At 32.9% G+C, this 23,069-nt stretch overlaps 1 protein-coding gene across 1 annotated transcript; it reads left to right on the top strand.

The window, feature by feature from the left end:
• Positions 1-301: 301 nt before the first annotated feature.
• Positions 302-22,244, top strand: LOC149422632 (sorting nexin-14-like). The gene is made up of 16 exons (XM_089633423.1): positions 302-471; positions 589-754; positions 845-952; positions 1,616-1,747; positions 2,648-2,898; positions 4,952-5,105; positions 5,905-6,070; positions 6,761-7,041; positions 8,862-8,923; positions 9,798-10,053; positions 11,040-11,227; positions 12,245-12,532; positions 13,955-14,166; positions 14,666-14,830; positions 15,706-15,890; positions 16,825-22,244. Exons 1-16 carry the CDS (start codon positions 362-364, stop codon positions 16,888-16,890), a joined length of 2,790 nt encoding a protein of 929 aa, XP_089489549.1. The 5' UTR covers positions 302-361; the 3' UTR covers positions 16,891-22,244.
• Positions 22,245-23,069: the final 825 nt, after the last annotated feature.

The following is a 23,069-nucleotide window of genomic DNA, read 5'->3' as shown; positions in this document are numbered from 1 at the left end:
AAAAATATCTAAAAAAACAACAATGAACAAAAAAAATGCATTATACAATATTATGAGTGCTGCTATCATTGAGTACGAGACGTCGCACATAAAAGAGCGCCCTTGCACAAAGGATGCGTGAATGCATTCGCGCATTTAGGCGACACGAGCAGTTAAAGTGGTCAAAAACGCTGCATGGAAAATAATGGCTTACTCAGAATATAATGTTGAGTACTTACTTGCTCCAATTCCCCTCTTTTAGATATTATTCCAAGATGTCGGGTAAACATTTCAGTCGGTGTGGTAACATTAAAAAATGGTATCCACTGACAGATGTCAGATATGTCTTCAAATAAAGCGAACATAGTTTTCCATTACAACAATGGTCGAAAACCGAGAAAACAATGTGGCTCTTTGTAAATTGAATCATGGAACGTTCGTTTATATAGCCGGCTTCCTTCTGCTAATAGTTTCAGTGTTATTTGTTTCCAGGTTAATTACTGCGACTACTTATTAATATTTGACCTCTTTATTTACTCGTAACAATTAGTGTTTACTCCGTTGGAAAATGCAAACAGCAACCCTTTATACATTGTTTTATTCTTTCAGCGCTGTGAATGCAATAATAATAATTACAAGTTATATTGGTGGATTTGTATTTTGTTACTTGGTGCTAAGATTTAAATGCCAGTGTCTTAAATGTGTGTCTTTATTGCTGTCTTATTTTGGCTTGAGGCAATGCTCTGAAGAAAGCAAATTGCCAGAATCTCCTAAGGTAAATTATACATCCTATTATCTCTGAATTAGAAGATTGAAGGTAACAGGTTGTTATTGTTTTAATGACTGTTATGGTGTTAATTTGCAGTTTGGTTGCGGTGTATGTGGTGGGACGGAATGTTCCAGACATTTAGACAGTACCGAGCCCTGGGAGAGTCTCCTTATACACAAGCAGCTTGATCAAGCTGTAGAAGATGTAAGACATTTTCAACTATACACAGTATTTATGCATCTAATTCATTTATTATAACTCCCCACATTTGAATTGATTTCCGAACTTCTAAATAGTCTATCTCGAGCAATCATTACCATAATGGTCATTTTTGAATGCAATCACAATTCAACAGGCTAAAATGTATCTTGGTGATTTGGTAACCAATCGGCATATTGTCATCATTATTTTTTCCCCTTTAAACTGTAGGAATTGACGATTTTAGTAATTATTTACCTAACCGCCACACTTTTAGGCATAGATGCACAGTTTCAACAATTACTACAATAAACAAACAATAAAATATTATTAGGTTCTTTTTTGGGTTGATTAAGTAATTTTGGCATATTTAGATTGAAATGAAACTTTCTCCATCCAACATACTAAAAATCTAAAATGGCAGCAAAGTTTTATAATGGAAATTTTGAACTTTGATTGAATAAAAATGAAATTTGAATGCAACTTTTACCACCTCTCCCGACACAAATAGTTTTTTCTTGTAGTATTTAAGTTCTGTGCCTATTAAAAGGGCAGTGATTTGGTAAATATTTACCAAGTTTTGAACTGTTGGTACTGTTGGTTGGTTTTTGATGTAAAATAGCCTCAGCTTATCTTCAGGTTTTCTAATAAATAGTGTGTTTGTTTCAGTTCTATAACATTATTTTAACTAAGTTTGTAAGCGAGTGGTATTCAAAACTAACAAAAGAACACAGTCTTCTGATTGAGCTTCGGTTCCTACTCAGGTTTTCTTCCAGCTCTTTGTTAAAACGTGGACTAAAGGTCAGTACTATCATTTTTTCAACCACTCAAATATTCAAATTATGTAATTTCTTTTATCTTTATAACTCTTACTTGTAAAAGTTGATTTCACAAAACGTAATCCAATATGAATCCTGAATATTATTTTTGTTTAACCACATATTATAGCTTTCATTTTCATGGAATATTTAAGAATATCCCAAAAAAGTGCCAATTTTCGTATGACCATCAGGAAAGCGATGAAATGTATAAAAAATTTGAGGTTAGATATGAAAAGATATTGGGTTTGAAACTAATGATGGGTTATTTCACAGAATTTGAACAATTCATCAAATTTCAAAGTTGATTTTCAAGTTCTGTTATTATTTCAGTTTTGTGAAGCCCCTGGCCAATAATGAAACAATAATAGAACTTTAATAGATCCTTCACAGAACTTGAAAATCGATGAATTTGATGAATCGTTCAAATTCCGTGATACAACCCGTCCTAAGTTAGATGAAGGTGAATCTAGCATAAGATGCCATAGTTTAATATTTTGTATTCATCTTTGCCCGGAATACTAATGGAACGAAATAATTATACCAAGTCAGTGGACATCTTCAATTTATCAATAAACAAATACAAAATGTTGTTACTGAAGCAGTAAGTTATGCGTAATAAATACTGTATAATTTTTTCCTATTCGTATGTAAAAGCCCCCTAAAAAGGGCGTTAATAAATAAATAATTCCAACTAGTGGTATGTACTATGTCATCACTCATCACCAAATGGGGTTTGTTCTAAAGCTGGAGAGAGTGGGGAGGGGAAAGAGATGGTAAATAATATAATATAACAAATACAGCCACCTATTTAATGTAAATTTTAAGTTCTTTATATATTCTTTCAAAAAGTGTTTTTTTCTTTGTTAACACCTGATTGCAGGTGAACATAGGTGAGTTAATAACCAATAAGCTGGTGCCGTACGCGTTGAGTCACTATGCCGTGTGTATGGACGCCAGGCAACTGATGGAGTCTAAGGGATACAGCAGTCTGCAGGAGGCTGCCCTGGAAGGTCCACTTAGATACTCCTTGCACCCCGCCGTCACCAACCGAGAGACTGAGCTTGAATATTTAAAGAGCGTCACTAAAGCAATTATTCCGTATTTATTACCCAAAGATGATTTAGAGTCCAAGTAAGTATTATTATTTCTTAACCCTGCACAGCTAACGTTATTATTGTATCGCAATAAGCTAATCATTGGTTTTTTTGGGGTGGTTAAATATACATATATTTTATTATTCTTATTTCTTGCTAAAGCAATCTGATAAGTTACAAAACTCATTGTGGGACGAGAGGAACTTACAATACATAGGTGGGAGTTAATAGGGACAATTTTACATTGGTATTTTGATATCAACATTATAAGTTTCACATACAAAAATAGAAAAATATCTTATTTATAAGTTTCACGTACAAAACAGTACACAAATAGAAAAATGGAGGATAAGTAGAACAAACAAATAGAACAAAATAAGAAACAGACAGGGATATACACACCAGCACAGAGCCAAGGTAGGAATTTAGAAGAAGGTACCCGACTAATACATTGGTAAAAATAGATTATGCTCGATTACAAATACTGGGGATAGAAAAAGAGATAGAAATAAACAAAACAAAGTACAACACAACAAGAATTATGTATATACATAGTATTAAAGTTATTATTTGAACAACAAAATAACAATACTCTATCTTTATTCAAGTTTTATCAACTAAATCACACATCTAAAATGGCGCTACTTTTTAAAAAATAAATTTCACCTTTCATCTTAATTTAACCTTCCAATTCTAAATACAGAATTTTAATTAGGAAAAATTAACATTATCCACAGTTAATATAAAGAAAAAAATCAAGTCGAGTCAAAAATAGAATTATGCTTAACAATTATTTTTACCGAATAATTTTTAGAATTTGGCCACTTATACATGAATTGGGATATTATCTAAATCCATATATAATTTTTTGACATGTTTTTTACATAGTACATTTAACGTTTTTAAATACATCTATACGAATTTCACTTTCGTGTTTGGGAATGAATGGATGCAAATCTTGGAAGCGGAAACTAACCCACTTCTTGACATCCAATCAAACTGAAACTCAGCAGATAGACTCGTTGTCGATGACAATGCATTCTATCAACTTTTTGTGGCAATCGCATACACTGACGCATTTCTCCGAAATCGGATGACATTACAACAGTTAATATACGAAATTGATGTCGGTCCTACCCAATAGGCATTTGGCGAGGTTAGTAGAGTTGTCGTATCCCGTTCCTGCTTAGGAATGTTCATTCCTCAGTCAAAATAAAAAAAATAAAAAAAATTATGTTTTTGTTTAAATATTTTAAAATAAAATAAAGAACAATACATATTTGTTTTTTATTTTTTTTTAGGTACAGAAATAGTGGAGATATCTCATGAAACAAGTTATATTATTTACGAAAATATCTATGCAAGCATGTGTTTTAGCAATATCATTGTATGATCGAGACATTCTAGACATAGGATTAAAATAACCAGTGTTATTTGTAAAAATTTCGGTCCAAAATGTGTTAAGGTTTCAAGTGAATTTGGGCCTGGCGTTTAACTTTATTTGATGGACTATGTTACTATCTACTTGATTATTCACAATTTTTTAAAGCATTAAAAGGTCATACTCTCTAATTTCAAATATGTAAGTCTTTGTTCATTTTTGACATTTTAAAATAGAATTTTTACGGGTTGATTTTTTAATATTATTGTTTTGGCATTATCTTCTTTCAATAACATCATTATCTGTATGTGATGTGAGTCATTTGTCATCACATCAACTTTAATGTTTTGTCTCGTAATATATTCTCAAAGGTCATCAAATACATTATTACTTCACACAATCGTTTCACAGTATATAACTGGTAATTTCTAATATTTGCTGATCCACGAAATTGATTAATTATTAAGATAGATGTCTTATCATAAAATCGCAAATCAATTAGGATACTAATATGGGTAAAACTGTGATTAATGAACAATAAAATTTGTTACCTATTAAATTTACTGATACTATTTAAATGTCTCTCGTAATTTCTTGAATAATACATACATATTTGCATTTTTTTGTTGCCAAAGAGATGAATGCAAGTAACGGTGCATTTCCTGTTATGTGTGTTTTTGTTCATTTAAATTTGTCATTTATTTTCCAGATTATTAAATATTTTGCTTCGAGAGATATTTGCTGGATGGGTTTTGCTTTCTCTGACGGATATACTTTCAGATCCGGGAATTATAAATACTCTGGTAATTCTCGCAACAAGTGATATAAAATTGTCAAAGCTACCTGAATTTCCCAAACATCAGGTTGGTTGTACTTATATTGTAGAAAATATTCGTAAATCACCTTAAACCACAGGCATAACCGTAACCAATGGGTTAATGTTTTTAAAGTATGCATGACGTGTCTTTGGTAAAAACGCTTGAGGTTATCAAAGTCAATAAAGAAAAAAATAGTTTCCTTAATAATATATGTAGGTTAAGTGTGATAAGAATTTGTAAACATTTGTTATCTTTGAATATTGTTCTTGTCTTTATGGTTCAATAACTTTAAAATATTTTGGCATTATAAATATGTTTAAATTATTCTTGTTTACATATTATGTATCTATATTTTACAACAAACCTTTTTTTGTCGCTAAGAAGTTTAACATTTTCCTCTGAAAGAAGTCGGGGTCATCCCAGGAATTGCACGATATAGTGAATACATACTTCAGGAAAATCATACCAAGAGTCATTATAATAGACAAGTATAATGTGACAAGATGTATGAATGTGAATGAAAGCAATGTGTGTGCCTGGATATAGGTGTGATGTTGATAGATCTGTAGATTATCCATCACATATTACGGTAATTACTTATTATGTAATTGTCTCCCCAAGACCATCAGTGCATAAATCATTACAAATTGCCATCTGATGCTACATCTGTAGAATTGTAGCAAGTATCTCCAATTCTATTTGAAAACGTATTTGTACTCTCTAAAAAAGAGAGAATTAGGAACCTGGAAAGTTGCCAAATATAATTCATGTAAACATGGCTTAATGCACCGACGTGCGTATATTCTATTCATAGATTTAATGCAATGTTTTGTTTACTTTTCAGGTTGAATTTTTAGCTAATTTTGTAGAATGTGATAATTACAAACGTTTAAGGTTGTTGAATGTTGACGTTGCCGAGATTATAAAAAACCGCGAGTACCTTTATGCTTTCATGCAGTTTCTGAAGTCGGTTGGAAAAATTCACCTGCTGCAGTTCTGCATGGATATAGGTAAGGATTTATCCCATCTTCTCTTCCCTTATTACTAACCAAACACAGTATTTTCAAAGATCTACAACCTAACCTAAACCCACACAGCATTCCCCACAAACAGTTTGCACTAAAACAAACTGCTCGATTTACCAGTACAATTTTTACCTTGACAGTATGATTTTTATTTGAAGAGTGAGTTTTTCATAATAATAATGTGAATTTCAGGACAAAGATGGGCTGGATGGTTATCAATTTAGAGTTTCATGTATTAATGATATTTGGAGAATGAAACATGAATTAATAATTATTTTGGTATAGATGCGAGTCATGTCGTTTTTACTCTCTGTGTTTGGGATACCCTTGAATTATAGAAAATTGAAATAGAATTTTTACTAAGAGCGCCCATACATGACAGACTTTAGTCGGCAACAGTTGGAAAAGTATCCCAAAATTCATACAAATTCAAAAAAACCCTCCAGGTGGTCAGATATGATAGTGGTGATATCGGAGTACTCCAGGTCCACTTTGGTTCAATTTTTTTTCGCCTTCAGAATTAGATTTTTGTCCCTTGATTCCTTTCTTCAAAATTTTTTGGGTGGGCAAGATAACATTATCGATGAAAAAAGTAATTTTCACAAAGCATGTGAAAAGATCTTACGTACGAGTTTTATATATGCGGTAGGTAATATATTTTTTATGTAATTCCAGATGAATTTAACAAAAAAATGCTCAAGCCCGATCTAAAAGCAGATGAAGAAGTGGCGCTTTTCAACGGCGCCTGGGACATTTACCTCATGTACTTTGTGAGGGAGAGTCCCTCCTTCATATCCTTCTCCAGCGAGAATGTGGACCAATTAAAGACCATACTCGACGAGGGAACTGCTAACATTACCAAACTGCAGACGAGCAAAGCTCTCTTCCAAGCCTACGATCACGTCTACACAACTCTGGACTCTGTTTGGGCACCTAAGTTTTTTGATACGGAAAATGTAAGTAAGGCTTGGCCTCTCCATAAAGGATCCCTCACTAAATTCTCCTCCAGTCCTCAGGTCTTACTGTCCTGCTCCAATCCTCTTCCACGCAGTCAATCCTCCTCTACCACATGGGCACCCACTTGGTCTTGATTTTCAGTGTCCTGTTAACATATTTTTTTTTGTATGTCCATGTCGAGCCCATCGCAGTATTTGGAAACAACACAGTCTCACAATACTCATTCTTTTTTTTTGTTTTTAAGTACTAATATTTTTGTATTAAGAATGATGACAATTTAAATGTTTGAATACTATTTCTATGTATAGTTACATTTTTTAATGTGAATACCTCACAACAGTCCCTAATGCTCCTAACCATCTGGAGCCTGTGAGACTAAGGCACCCCCAATACATTGGAATGTGTTGTGAGACTGAAGATAGTGGGGAGGGGAAGGAGATGGGGAAGTGAAAGGCGGGGAAGTACCTGACTTCAGATCTGGTAACCAAACACAGCTAGAGTACTATATATATTATATTATTTTTAATTGTGAAATAGCACAAATTAAACAAATAAAATTTCCTTTCACCCGCCGGGATTTGAACCTCTGATCTCTGGATTTGCTAGTCGTGCGGTCGTGGCCTTATCCCAAAACCACGGAGACCGCTGTAAATTACTTAACCCTTCAGGCCAATTTGTTCGCTTTTCGGAAAAACTCACATGATCTCATATATCTCCCTTACGCTCATGGTGAGAAATATAATCCAAACGGCGTTAGAAAGAAAAAACGCTTTATATTCAAATCTAGAAGTTAACTACAGAAGAATTTAAATGTGCACTTTTATGAAACCAAAGGTCACAAATGCAATTTGAAAAAAAATTACTTATTTACTAATTATTTCTATATGAAACATGTGAGGTGACTATAAAGTATATAATACATTTTTTGTAATAAAATGAGTTTGTTTTCATATATTTTTTTCCAGTAAAATTTTGTTACAAAAAATATAAGATGAGCCATTTTAAATTTTGTTTTATGTTCGCATTCAAGATTTTTATACATCGCAAAATTTTATTTATAATAATAAAAGCGAATTTTATCACAATTCCAAAGCAGTTTTTAGTTTTCCGGTACATTCATAATATTCCACTTTACTTCGACCTTCTGTCAAAATAAGGCTGAGGACTGAGGAGTTATGTTTTTTTTTTTTTTTTAAACGAAAGACAAACATTCCCAGGTTACGAATAACCCAACAATGTTTGAAAATCTCTTACTACCACCACAGAAAGCCGAAAATGTTGCTTGTCTTGTGATGGAGGACTTAGCCAGCCGAGGAATCGAACACGCGACGCTCGGGTGAGACCCAAGCGCTATGCCCACTCAACCACTGACCGGTCATGTTGTTTAATTTATATTAATTATTTTAAGAATCTGACTGTTTTGTTTCTCAAATCAATTCAAATAGGTTCTCGATTAATTTATTTAGCTGTTAAAATACTTCAGTCTCTTATTTGGAAAACTTTACCATAAATTAATATCAATATGTATTACATGTAAGCTCCATTGATGGATTCTAACAATGCAATCTACTGCCAAACTTGATGACAATCACTACCTCACGATTTATTAATATCTGTATGCAAATAATATGAACTCATACATTCCATGGTGTGCAGCTTGATATAGCTAACTTTGCAGTAATGTCGCTACTGTTGATAATGTGCGTATAATAATATGTATGAATTTATATACAGTTTGTTTGTTAGTTCCTCTTTTGGCTGCCTGCAGAAGTAAGCATAGCAATCTCTAGTGTTTAATTATTTTTTGTTTATTTTTCAGTTTTATAGAATTGTATTTGGACTGCGGCCATCAAAGGATTACGTAAAAAAGAACTTAAATAAGTAAGTTATTGTCTTTAATTTTAGAATATTTTTCATTGTCGAAGAACATGAAAAGTAGAGATTTTTTTGCTGCCTCAAAAATCATGAAAATGAATTCTTATACGGGGTGTAATAGCATATACTCAAAGGATTTTATACAGCGATTCCCAAGCATATTTGGTGTTAAAAAAGTAGATTTCATTCTGCTTTCCGATGACCTTTTTTTTAACAGTTTAAAACAAAAATATGTTTCCATCATACATCGCCACTAGATAGTTGGGTATCTTAGCAGGTCACTCACATATTCCATACGCTATCTGTCTCTATTATCAGAACATTAAAAGATGAGACAGAGCGCACGTCAAATGATCCATCCTGATATGTAGCAGTGTGATCAGTGACAACTTTATCAATTATTTCAGCCGAGTAAGATAAATTAGTACTTACTTTGGGTGCACAGACACACCCACAACACATTTTTACTGGCTTAACTTTTCAATTAGTCCTGTGTCGGTTGATTATCTTACACAACCCGAGTCGATCAAGATCCACTGGCGAAGTTATCGGGTCAAAAGGTTTGATTCATAGATAGAGCGATGCGTTGCCGTTGTGTTGATGTAGACCATAGATGTATAAATTGTGTAGACCGGACATCTCGTTCTATTTCAGGTTTCTACTGTCTCTATTTCTCTGTCATGAGAATGAGATTTAAGACACCCAGTCTACAAAATTTATACATCTATAGTCGCTCGCCACGACAGAACTGACAGATCATCGATCAAGTGTTCGAATCTTTTTTGAAAAAGTGTCAAAATGACTGCGTCGTTCACGATCGATCCAGGACTATTTTCAATGCTTCAATACCATTACTATAATAATCTTATAATGTTTTCAGAAAAAATGACAAAACTAACATAAACAAACCTGGAAACCTGGTATCTAAGACAAAAGGGTCTCTCAAAGCGGAGGTGATTGACGGACAGATCTTGGAGTCCGCCGAGGGTGTGGTGAGGATCAGCAGCGATGGAGACTTATTGGACGGAACCGACGTAGACCTGCAGTACTCCGATATCCTGGCCGACTATGCCAAACTCAAGGAACGGGACCTGACCACCTGGAGGGTGTCTATTGAAGACGTCAAAGAGAAGAAGGTTTGATATATGTACTTTCCAGAAGCCTTATAAAGGATTAAAACACAGTGAGGTTTCGTGATCATTCTCAATGGGAGTTCAATCAAAGTTTAGAAAAGAAAATAAAATCTCCGTTCACATAAGTGCATAAAATATTTATAAAAATGTAGGAAAAGTGTTAAAAAATCCAAGAATATTTTTTTACTTTTTTTGTGTTTCACTTTCATCCGAGGTGCATTCAAATATCACACTATTCGAAAGTGAAATCTGACGAATTATATAAAAGCTTGTATGTTATGTGCACAATATTTGGTAAATATGGGTGGAAGGTGCGTCGTGACAAAATACAAATATTTTGTTTCTGAAGATGGGTCAGTACTTCTCATTTTAACAGATATAATATTATTTGTATGAAATACTCCACAGGAAATATTTATCCATAGGCACATTCTGGATCGGTTGATCTCTCCTATGGACTGATTTTTACCTGAGCTGGGCGGGTTGATTTTTTAGTTTTAGTGGCAAAAAGTAGTAAATTATAATTCATGTTTGTCTGAGTTTACCGAGTTCACTTATAGAAAACCGTCACTGTTCAAATGTTATAAAGTTAATCTCTCTTTCTTAGTTATTTTATTTAGTACATAAACCATTACATAATATGTCAGCTTTCGACTATCTTTTGATTTTCTCTTATAAAGGTGTTTTAGGTAACCAAAACTAGCTTCTTACGTGAGGAAACTTTGTATATATGTTGGTTGAAAAACCAGAGTTTTAAATACTCTCGGTATCTTTCTGGTGAAATTTTGCTTATAATGACTTTAGTCGTTCGGTGACTAGATCTAGAATAGCCAAGTACTTCCTAATCTTCCTCTTCCCTATCTCCTTTACCATTCCCCGATTGGCGATCCCATCTTGTGGGATATTTGGGAGTTCATTTGTTTAATTGCCCAATTAAATATTTCTATTAAAAATACAGCTAACCAAATATTTTTTGTTTATGTTTTTAGGCCATCAGTAAAACCGGTGTCAAGCACTTCTTCACCATAAGCATCCTCAAAAAGGATCCTCTTAGCCTTGGAAATGAGACGGGATGGACGGTGGACCGAAGTGATAATGATTTCCACACTCTGAAAGCAAAACTGGTTGAATTTCACGGAGAAGTGGAGATGGGTGATGCAAATGTGCCATCAAAAAGGTATTGAAATATGTGTATTTATCTTTTAAAAAAATTCTTTTAAATCAGTGATGAGCAACAAGCGGGCTGTGAGCCCATTTCGTGCGGCCATTTTCTTTAAAAACAGAATTTTGTGGTTCAACCTTAAGGCGAAGCTTAATGCCAAATCACTATTTTTTTCAACCGCGCCATCTGTTGGACGTAAAAGCAACACGCTCTATTGTTTCTCTATCTGCACAGATAGACTGATCCACAGCAACGCGTGGCGGGGTACAGCTAGTAATTATATAAAAACAGAACTTGAATCAAACTTTCACAGAACTTGAAAATTTGTTTTGAAATTTGATGAATGGTTCAAATTCTACGAAACAACTCCCCCTAAGAGATTACGCGGACAACGTATGTAATCCCTCTAATAAACAATACCAAATTTGATTTACTCTACTCACCGATTCTGATATTCAATATAACAAAAATAATAGTATGTAACATATAACAAAAATAATAGTATGTAACAAATAACAAAAATAATAATTATGTAAAGATAGGTCCATTTGTGTCTAGAAAAATAAAATCAAAATTGAATAAACATTTATATTGATTTATTTTAAAGTGAAATATATCTGCCGGATCAGAATACATATTTATTTTCGAGACTGAAGTCTCAGAATCGGGGAATTTAATAATGTTTTTTGAATGTTTCCATTTTATAAAATATCAAAAGTGTTCCTGACTTAATTTTGTAAAACTTTTAAAAACTTTGTTTTTTGTTAAACTTTTTTCTAAACTTTTCAAATGACAAAAAGCAATAGAATTAATTGATTTGACGTTGAACCTAGCTAACTTTCTTTCTGGACGTTTACTGGACAAACAATAATGTTTCAAAAGTTATTGTTCGTGTAAGTTGTATTAACGGTGGAGTTATATTTACTTCACCCACTTTCCCTCAATTGCATCTGAATTTTGTGGAAACCATTCTATTTTGAATTTCTTTAATCATCACATACAATTTTTTATTTAATATGTAAATTTTTCCAGAGTCAAGGCAGCTGCCGAAGTACGTAAAAAAAAGTACGAAGTATTTCTCCAGAATCTCCTCCTGAAGCCGCTGCTGAGATCCAGCGATCTCTTGCACCTGTTCCTCACAGCCGACGATGACTTCGCCTCGCTAGCGGAGCAAGCCAGACCCGGCTTCTCCATCGTGCCAGACCTGGGAAACATCTATCAGACAGTCACCCATAAATTAAGAAAAGAGAAGGGCCAACATTTAGATGCATTTATGACTACGTATTTGATATCTACGGACGTTGATTATTATCAGCCCCTGTAAGTTAATTCCTGCTTATTTCTTTTGTCTGTATCACTTTTTAGGTTCCTTACCTCCTAAAACTTCCGCTCCTGCAACTACACTGATATAAGTCAAAATCAACTGTTTTGTTTTAGGTAGGTAGGTTAGGTTCTAGCTTAAAAAATTCCCAGCTAAAATTTCATATCTAACTAACTAACATTCTTCAATTCTTTTTTCACTGTACACAGTTATTTTGAGTTCTTAGTACTAGATAAAACTACCACAATCAACTTTCTTCATAAGCTAAAAAATCACCGTGCGCCATCTGATTCTATTTTCGTCATAATTTAATTATTTTTACTAATACATAATGTCTTTGTATATACTTTTTAAAATAGTAATCTACCACAAGTAGTTTCCAGAATAGTTAGTTATATTCAGATAAATTATATTTTTACAATACGCTGGTGAACAAGAGGTTAATTAATGCATACCCAATTTTTTTTTATTAATATTAATTGTTATCACTGAAACATAGAAAAACGAATAGGTACATAGTTTTAGAAGCATATTTTTAATGATTTGAATATACATACATCCATACAGGCCAACAAAATTGATAGAATTTTGATATTTAAAAATGTTTGATCAATTTCACCCGAAGTAAGATAATATTGACCTTATTTTGGACAGACAAACACCCCTATAACACACCTCTATCGTTTTATCTCTTCAGTGATCTAGATTTTTTTTTTTTTTAAATTATTTATTAACCAATAAATTAACATACATTTTTTTTTTGGTATAATCCACCTCACTAGGCTGAGCCTGTTCCGAGGTGGCGGGAGTTTGATATGTATATGTATTTATATTAACAGATACATATAGATATGTATTTATATTAACACTAGCATAGACTCGTGAAAAATCACGGGATATTTTAATTCCAATTTTTGAAATAGACGAATTAAAAGAATTTTCTGTTACAATATTATATTTTCGGTAGGTACCTACTTTATGGCTTGTCTGAATTATAATTCACTCAATCAGTTCCAATTTTGAAAATGACTAATTATTGCTTATAATAATTTATTTTTTATTTATTTATTTATTGACGCCCTATTGGGCTTTTAAGTACATAAAAATTACAAATTTCATTTTTAACAACAGTTTAAAACAAACAATAGAAAATCGAAATAAAATATAATGATTTCTCATACATTATTTACATTTAAAAAATGGTGGTATGAAATTAAAATGCATAGTACAGGAATCCAACCAACCAACAACAAAATTAGTATGTTTGATACGTATTAACCAAGTGAAGATGCCATACTTTAAAATTGATTATCTCAGTGTGTGAAATATTATGTATAACCTGTGCTGCGTTAATTTTAGAAATAACACATCATTTTCTTTTTGTACATAAGTCAACAATAATCTGTGATTTATTTTGACAGCAGTAAGGAAGACCCGCGGGACATAGACAATGGAGAGGAAGCCACGGACTTGCTGAGCATGGCCTCGTGCAGCACCACGGACTCCAACACGGGGCGTTGCATCACCAACAGCGTGTTTGGAAACAATTTCAACCTACCGAACAAGCGCGATATATCTCTCAAGAAGAAACAGTTCAAGACTGCGGGATTTACCCAAGTATTATCTATATTATGTAAGTTTAAGACTGTTTTGTATTTTTTTAAATATGTTGTAACAAACTTCACACGGGCGAAAACAAGACTACCATTCGAGAAAATTTTGGAAAGCCTCATAGTGTCCATATTTCAGCATGGTGACCAGGTATCTCATCAAAATGACAATTCAACACACCTACAAAAAGTCATATAAAGTCATGAAAAGTGATGAGACAAAAACTAGGTTAAATAGTTACCTATGTAACCTATTTAATGACTCTATATCACTTTTTAAAGGTGTGTTTAATTGTGATTTGATGAAATATCATGCTGGTTGCAGTAATTTAATATTTAGTTATTTGAATGAAATTAATAGATATTTAATTAAAATTCTGGTGAAACATCATCAGTTTTGAAAAATTCTAAATATTGAGTTATCATTTTATCTTTACTTAATCTCTTGGCTTTACATTAATATAGATTTTTCCTTTTTTTGTAATAATATGTCTTATTTTGCAATTGTTTCTTTATTTTCAGTGACGGATGTTTTCAAAGTGCGTAAACCGGTGATAGGTATTTCAGACACCATATTAAATCTAGGACCATCAAATATAGATGAAACGTTTGACAAATTCTTAACTGACTTACTTTGTACAGTTTTGTCACCGCCAAGATTGGCACATCTAATTAAATTAGGACAAGGTAATTATTATTTACTTATTTATCATCATTACATTGCTACGTCGCAGGGTGGCGTTTGATCTCCACAAATGCTCTGCACTGGCTGCGGTCCCTCGTCATTCGCCTCCAGTCCTCGTTCCAACCCGTCCTACTCCAATCCTCTTCCATATACAGTCTAGCCACCTCTTCCTCGGTGTTCCTCTGGGTCACTTCCACTGGGGCACCCACATGGTCGTCATTTTTGGTCTTGTCATCTGGCAATCTTTCAACATTTTCAACTCATCGCTGTCTTTGACCTTTGACCTACAGAATTTTACGATCATCTCATGCCCAGTTAGATTTTAGAGTTGATGGTTCGTTTTAATATATCTATCTATAAATAAAGGGCAATGAAGGCAAAAACTACTGGGCATTATTTCTGCTCTGGAATGAAATAATGAGTCGAATAATGTAGTTTTTTAATACTAACAATGTGGTGTACAGTAATAATTGGTAGAAAATGCCGGAGATGCCCGAGGAAGACCTAACGCATTATCTCTTCACTGGAATGAAATACATAGTCAAATTAAAGTCAATATATTGTAGTTTTTCAACAGTAACTATATGGTACACAGTAGTGAATGGTATAAACAGTCAGATACGCTCAATGAATAAAATACTAAGTATGTTAAAATGTACGGCATGTCATGAACGAAGAAAGGGGTGTAAGGAGAATGTATGATGTGGAAGTAAATGATAGAAGAAGTTGAGGAATACATGGCACGATCAAGTGAAACAAATACTTAAGTCATCTGTTTCAATCCTTTACAATAATATCATTTCCACCTTAAAAATGTACCGTTAACGTTAGCTAGCTCTGTATAATTCAATAATTTTAAGTTGCATTTTTTTTTCAGAAATATTATTTGAAGATGCGGAACCCCCCACTAAAAAAGCAGATCCCAGTGAAAAAAGAGCCACTGCCAAATCTCAATTGCAAAATGCTTTCCCCTATTTTTTAACCAGTTCTCTGGGTCCAAATTTCCTAAGTGGGGTGGATGACTTATTTGAATTTCTTCAAAATCCACTTCTAAACAAACAGGTAACAAAATTCTCTTAATTTTTCTTGTTCTTACATAAATAATAAATGATGACAAGTACATAACATTGTCATTTTAAATAGACTCCCTGTAGATGTATAATTATAAGTACATATACAAGAGGTCTTATCATGATTAATTTTTGGGTTATTGTGCTGAAGTACGCCTCCATCTGCACATGTGCCCTGATCTTGGAAAAATTAACGCTGTCAGAATCGTTTGCTAAAGAAGGAGAAAGCGCAACATGGCATAATTATCCAAAAATTAATCACAGTGAGTCTTCTTACAGACTTTATTTCTGTCACATCATTATCATTCGAGGGGTGTTTTTATAAAACTAATTCCACCTGAACATTTAGTTGGGAAATCGCAAAACTGATACTGGTGGTGTCAAATATGTGATTTCATGTCCTTGGTTTTTTTAGTAATAGATTACTTTAATAATATTCAATGTCAGTCATAAAATATTAACAAACATAGAAAAGTAATAAGTTATTCACAATTTGTTTTTGGAATAAGTCTGTTTTCCAATAAAATCTTGGATTAATCCTGTTTTGCAACCAACTGTATTGGAATAAGCTGTTTTGGAAAAGCCATTTAACATAAGCGACGGTAACTTTCACAGAAATCAACTAGGTAGTCATTTTGTCATGTGACCAAATGCTATGTTTCTATTGGCTGAAATGGAATAAGCCTGTTTTTGGGTGGAATAATGGGTTTGCTGGAGACATTAATTTATTTATTTTTCCAAGAGAATAAGTAGCTTTTGCAACATCATATTGCAAAAATATTATGTAGAAATATATTTATTGAATGCACAGTTCAAATTTGATAAAAAATTTAATAAATCAGTTTTGCAAAAATATCCCTCATTTGCAAAAACAGATTTTTCATAAAATACTGTTTTTCATAATCAATTGTTTGTGATTTTTTCAGCTGATCTACAATCTCTTAGACCTAATTCTAGCGGAGCTATTTCCTGAGCTCGAAAATGTTACTTAATTTTTTAAACAAAGACTTTTAATACCTTCAATCACTCGCAGTCAAAATCAATTAGACCCCGAGCACAAAACTGCCATTCTGTTTCAAGTATATGCTTCACTCTGTGCCATTTCTTACTACGATCATTCAAAGTGTTTAAATTAATTATCAATATAAGTTTACAGTCTTTTCTTGCAATGACTGCTTTCGGTTTTTTCTCTTCGCATTGAATAACAATGTCAATCATGTCAACTGTCCCAATGAACAATGACGCATGTGCAAATTGATAACTTTGCATTAGAGCTGTTTAGTTCCTTTTCTTGTCTACGTATTCATTGTTTTCAAGAGCAAATATATTGTTGTTTTGATATTAATTTTATGGGAAAAATATATTTTGGCGAAGTCACCAATTTGCACATCTGACATTGTTAATTGGGATAATAGTTGTAATGGAAGATCTTTTGAAACATATTTATTTGTTAAGTTTGACATTGTCAAATGTATGTGCATAATATATCTTCCCAAGAAAGCAATACTGCTGTAAGTCAAAAAGCTGTCTGCGCTTTAGAAAAAAACTCTACTTTTAAGTCAATAATAGAAACTTTGCAGAGCCACGGGACCAAGATAAACTCTATATACAGCATCCCCAAAGATGACGTAGGCCCTGAGGAAAATGATTTCCTTCAGGACCTCCTGTTTGGAATTAATGTAAAAAATTTAAATTATAATCGACTAAAAAAATTACCCATGGAATTGTGTACTAAAAATATTTACAATATTGCTTTGTTGTGAAGATATGTTTTTTTTTATGACAAATATAAGGAGATCCTCCCTTGGATAATGTCTTAGAGCAATTCTATTTCATCCTGATTGGGCGATGGTGTGATGCGATATTACAGATAAAATAACAATTTAAGCACCTTTGTTTTTATATTCCAATATCAAGTTAATGTCAGTTCTATCGGAGGATTATGAAAAAGAATGAATTAAGAAGAGAGGCTTTTGTTTTTTTAATGATAATTTGTGAATGAAATGCATGAATGTGATATTTAGGTGGTTTATTCCATTATGTGTATTGTATATACATGTACATAATATACCCTATACAATTGTTATTTTATTTGTACATGTCTCAACATTAATAAAACCTAAGTTTATTTTTTGACTTCAATATGTTAAGAAGACTTGCAGTATTAAATCATCCACTTTGGTATTTCTAACTTCCTATATACATATTTAGTACGGGTTGTTTCACAGAATTTGAGCAATTCATTAAATTTCAAAGCTAAAATTAAAGTTTTGTGAAAGTTCTATCTATGTAGTTATGTTATTATTTCACCATGGGCCGGTTGTTTCACAGAACTCAAATTTAGATTGTTCAAATTCTATGAAAAAACCCACTCTTAGGTGCATAAAAAACGATAAAATAAAAGGAAAGTGTTTTGTGTGAGAGACTGTCAACCAAAACTCTCAAAAATTTAGAAGATTCAATACATTACCTAAACATTGTTTATAAACTATTTACATTTAAAATTCACTAGATTTATTAAGATCAAACATCTCGTTAAGATTATAAATGTATACATCCAATATTTTCTTAATCTTTTTGGGTAGTACCTACGGAATAAATTTGGACTCTTTTTTATCATGTATTTTCTTACTTTTTTCTGATTGTCTTCATATTCTACCCTCGAAAATTATACACTACTTGTCTCTCATTTATTTATTGATGATTTGTAATTTTTATATTAAGATGTTGCAAAAGTTCACAGCGTTTTTTGGCATTTGTCAATGTTGTCTTAATGCCATAGTATTGTTTAAGGGTGGAGGCACATTATGCTATATGCATTATGGCTTTCAGTATATCACTCGCTGTACACTACCAATGAGAATACATTGCGAGAATATAGCTCGCTTAGAGCGTGGTCTATCACAGAGCTAATTAAATATGTACATGCGTAATATTATGTCTAAAGCTGTTTCTTGACTATAAAAACAAAAATGTGTCAAACACAAATCGAACATTTTGGAGTAGTTTATGTATTTGTGGTGTTTAGGATGACTTCGGAATTCTATTATCACACTGCTCTTCAAAATTAGCTTATACAACATATTCACCCCCAAGCTACCAAATTAACTATTGATTCTCCTTCTTCTGGTGCCGTCTTTTATCCAGGGCCGGTCCTGTGCAGGCGCTATTCGAGCAGTCCTCTCCAAGCACTGACTTACCTAGGAGCCAAGGCGCTGATAATAAACTAACACTTTTATTAGCACCAGGCGCTGTTCGAAATAAGGCCATTCCTGCTCATATCAGAGATTGGCTATCATCACGGCAATCTTCACCCCGAAGGCTGCAGTCCTGAATTACTAATTACTTAATTATTATGGAGTGGAGACAGTTTACATACAGTTCCCGTGAACACTTAGGCCATAGGCCTATTCTGCTGTCTCCTATTTTACCTCATTGTATAAAGTTCACCAGGGTTGTTGTTGGATATGAGGCTGTGTCTACTGGTTCCACAATGTGTCTTCCCAGGATCCTCTCCAATTCCCCTTTTTTCCCTGAAGGCCTCACGACAGACGAGGGCCTCATCTCTCCTCTCCACTCCAATTTTTTATGTTTTAAATTTAATAAAACTCTGTGAACTTTTGCATCTACCCAATAATACACAAGGTTTGGTTTTAAGGCATAAAAAGTGACCAATTCGAATTGTCTAATAAGTGTGATGGTGAGACCTCTGGAATTTTGAGCATTTTTCTGTCTCAATAAAATAGGATTTAAGGGTCATTTCTTAACTGTATTATATCTCGCATAAAAGTCTTTATGCATCGTCGTTTTGCAACCAATATTATAGAGGATCTGTTTCTATGCTTTAAGTGTTTTGTGATTATCTAAAAAATTATATTATAAAATACATATTGTTGGTGCAAATTCATCTCCACATAAAGTCCGCCAACGTGTGAACGCTCTTCGAGCTAAGATCTTTTGATATGTGTATGAACACTGACTATAATTGGGTTGGCCGGCCAATGTTGGCAGCCAACGCTTGCAACGGCCAATATAGTCCTACACACGTTGGGCCAGCGCATTGGGCCAAAGTGTACTAGAGGCTTAAGTCATGTTTCTAGGAGATATTATGGGTATAAAAATATATTTTATACATTATTTGCGATAATTCAATTAACCGACTTATAACTTGCGTGTAATCGTAATCATTCCGCATATTGCTTAGTAAATTTCTTACCTTAGATTTATAGAAGGCTTTGTCTAGTCTTGAATTTGTTAAAAGGCACCAATATGGACCAAGAAGCGACTTTTAACAGGGACTGTTCAAATGTCAAAATTTAAAATGGCAGGCAACGTTTGAAACACTATCCTCTTAAATTTATATACTAAAAATGGCTGATGTCAAAAGTGTAAAGCAGTGCTTGTTTATGATTGATTGTTTAATTTAATTTAATTACAGTAAAGAAGGAAATAGGCGCCACCGAGATGTACCATGACTTTTCGCAGGTCATTGTTACCATTATCCTTGTCAAACTATTCCCACTTATTGTAAAATCAAAACCAAAAACATTTGGCATATCAGTATGACTTACGTGGTAGTGATATCGCACCAACTGTATGCGCTTTAACATTGTGCATGAGATTCTGTTTCTAAGCTTTGTGCGCATGGCTTCCAAGTGATATTGAATATAATAGTATTTACAAACATGTACCTCGTATTGTATTCAGCCAGTTATTGCATGTATAAACATGATTCCAGCATAAATACTCGGATTATTCGATACCTACATAAATGATATAACCGCAAAAGTATTACAAAACATGCCCAATGAAATACAAATGGTAGTCATGGTTTATCTGTTCCTCTAACATTGGAAGAAAAATAGATAATGGTTTCAGACATACCCCATTATCTATGGGGATAGAATAATACGACTTGAAGGCAATGTTAAATAATGGGTTTTGTGCAATAGGGCTCCAATAAACAACATACTAATATGTATGATTCCCTATTTTAAAGTTTATTTCTCTTTTGAGGGTCCACCTTGAGAAATCTGTCACTTTGGTCGAGATATTTCAAATTCCATCACATTTGATGACCACCAAATCAATGTTCTGCGCCATTTTGAGTTTTTGACATTTGAAAGATCTCTGTTAAACGTCGATTCTCAGCCCGTGTTAGCTTTTGATCAAATTGTGGTCAGTTTAAAAGCATAACAACATGACTGATATGCTTGACAACTTAACACAATTTGATTTAAAACTGAAACAGGCTGAAAATCAGTGTTTAAAAAAGGATGTCCAAATGTCAAAAATTCAAAATCGCACTGAAGGTCAATTTAAGCCATCAAATGGAAATTGATACAACCCAACCTCATCAGTTGTCCGGCCGATAAGCTGTGGAAGCTTACAGCCTAACTTTTGTACATTATATATTTCTTTTTGATAACTCTTGCAAATAATAAGGAATTTAAAACTGTTAATCAAATCGCCATTAATCAATTTATTTACTTTGATGCAACCATGGAGATCCAAATTGATGGACCTGCCTTAATATGAAATCTGGGTATCATCTCGACGAGCTGGAGTCAAACCACGTGATCATATTTTTGGCACCAGAAGGGTTCGAGAACAGTTTAAATAAACTACAACATCAGTTATACATTGACCGCCGAAGAGCTCATATTGAAATAACCAGACACTGCGCAGAAAAGTAAAGTTCGCTCAAGTAAAGGTAAAGGTTTGCAGCGTAATCCATTGTTGGACTTTTATGCGCAAAATCTTAATGTTCGTTTTTAAACAAACCACCTGGTGTAATGATGCTAAAAATAAGTGAGGTGGGTAAATTATAACTCATTTAATAGTGTAACAAAAAATTCAATTTTGGAAACAAGCCCAAACTTTGTTTACCTGATTAAGGATTTGTTGCCAAGTTTTTTATGCATTAAGCAATTTACGTGTCATTGTAAAAAGCACTAGAAATTCGTAAGCAGATTTTATTTTAGAGGACTGAATGTGTAGTGATATTACAATGCGAATTGCCTGTACACTGTCAGATTCATTTGTTGTGAAATCACACAAGGAAGACGGTCACGCCACCTCCCGTGCTCCCCTTTCTCTGATTGGCTGGTCTATCAATTTGAGATGGATGCAACCCTGCCTACATATCGTAAATAAGTTATTCAGTTTAAGTTTTAATAATATAACTTGTCTTTCTTAGTTTTGATGTTTAGTTTTGCGTTTTCGCTAAAAATCACAATAAAGGCATTGTTAAAATGCTTATTTCCAGTATTTTATGATAATTTTTTTTTGCAATTTTGATATATTTATTCTTCTTGAGACTAAACATATCAATTTACAATGTGTTTTTTTGTTATGTAAGATTAATTAATTGATATTAGTTTTTGATCATTATACTTTTATATTAGTACAAATATATTGATTTTATTTTAGCTTCTATTTGTCTTTCTGTAAATAACATTCAGTGCCAAATCCGTCCTTTTTTTGGGATTTTGACTATCGCATTTTATTTATATTTGATTTCTTGTGTACCTACATTGTAATAAAATAATTTTGTCTGATTATAATAAAGATTTATGTAAATATGATACCTACCTAAATAAATTATATAACAATATATGGATATGATAATAAAAGTTATACATATTTTAATAAAAAAATTGTTTTATTTAATGACCTAATTTGAAAACCTACAACCATCTCTATAAAAATAGTTGAGGATCTTAATCTAACAATCTAAAGCAGAGGTTCTCAAACTTATTTTGACCATTGCCCAATTTGAGATTTTAAAAAAATCTAGTTCCCCCATATTTTTGAACTTACCTATTTACATACCATCTGCTTGCTCATCTTAAAAACAGTTATTGCAAATTTAATTTTCAAACATGAATTATTATATGGATAGAATAGATAAGGTTTGGACCCATGTCCTATTTCTGAGATCAAAGAATATTCCAATGAGAGGAAACAAAACTCATACTTAATCACATTTAGAAATATTTTCATTAACATTAAAAGAAGGCTTTTAATTTAAAACTTATTTAATGTGAAGGATGTATCTGATGCATTTCGATGAGTTTGTTAATATCAGGATCGAATTCACTTAAAACAGCTGTGAGTCGCCGCGTCTACAGCACTATTCATATATCCACATTCACACAAATAAAAAAAG

The sequence above is a fragment of the Hesperophylax consimilis genome, chromosome 7 (genome assembly GCF_061612785.1).
Source record: "Hesperophylax consimilis isolate HC1 chromosome 7, BYU_Hcon_1.0, whole genome shotgun sequence".
Classification (NCBI taxonomy): Eukaryota; Metazoa; Arthropoda; class Insecta; order Trichoptera; family Limnephilidae; genus Hesperophylax; species Hesperophylax consimilis.
This window is presented reverse-complemented; position numbering and strand designations above follow the sequence as displayed.

Bases quoted from the DNA above. Each gene is read 5' to 3' on its own strand.
- LOC149422632 (XM_089633423.1), top strand. From the start codon at position 362: ATGGTCGAAAACCGAGAAAACAATGTGGCTCTTTGTAAATTGAATCAT. The intron at 10,054-11,039 runs GTTTGATATATG...TTATGTTTTTAG, and splicing joins AAGACGTCAAAGAGAAGAAG to GCCATCAGTAAAACCGGTGT. The intron at 15,891-16,824 runs GTAACAAAATTC...TGATTTTTTCAG, and splicing joins ATCCACTTCTAAACAAACAG to CTGATCTACAATCTCTTAGA.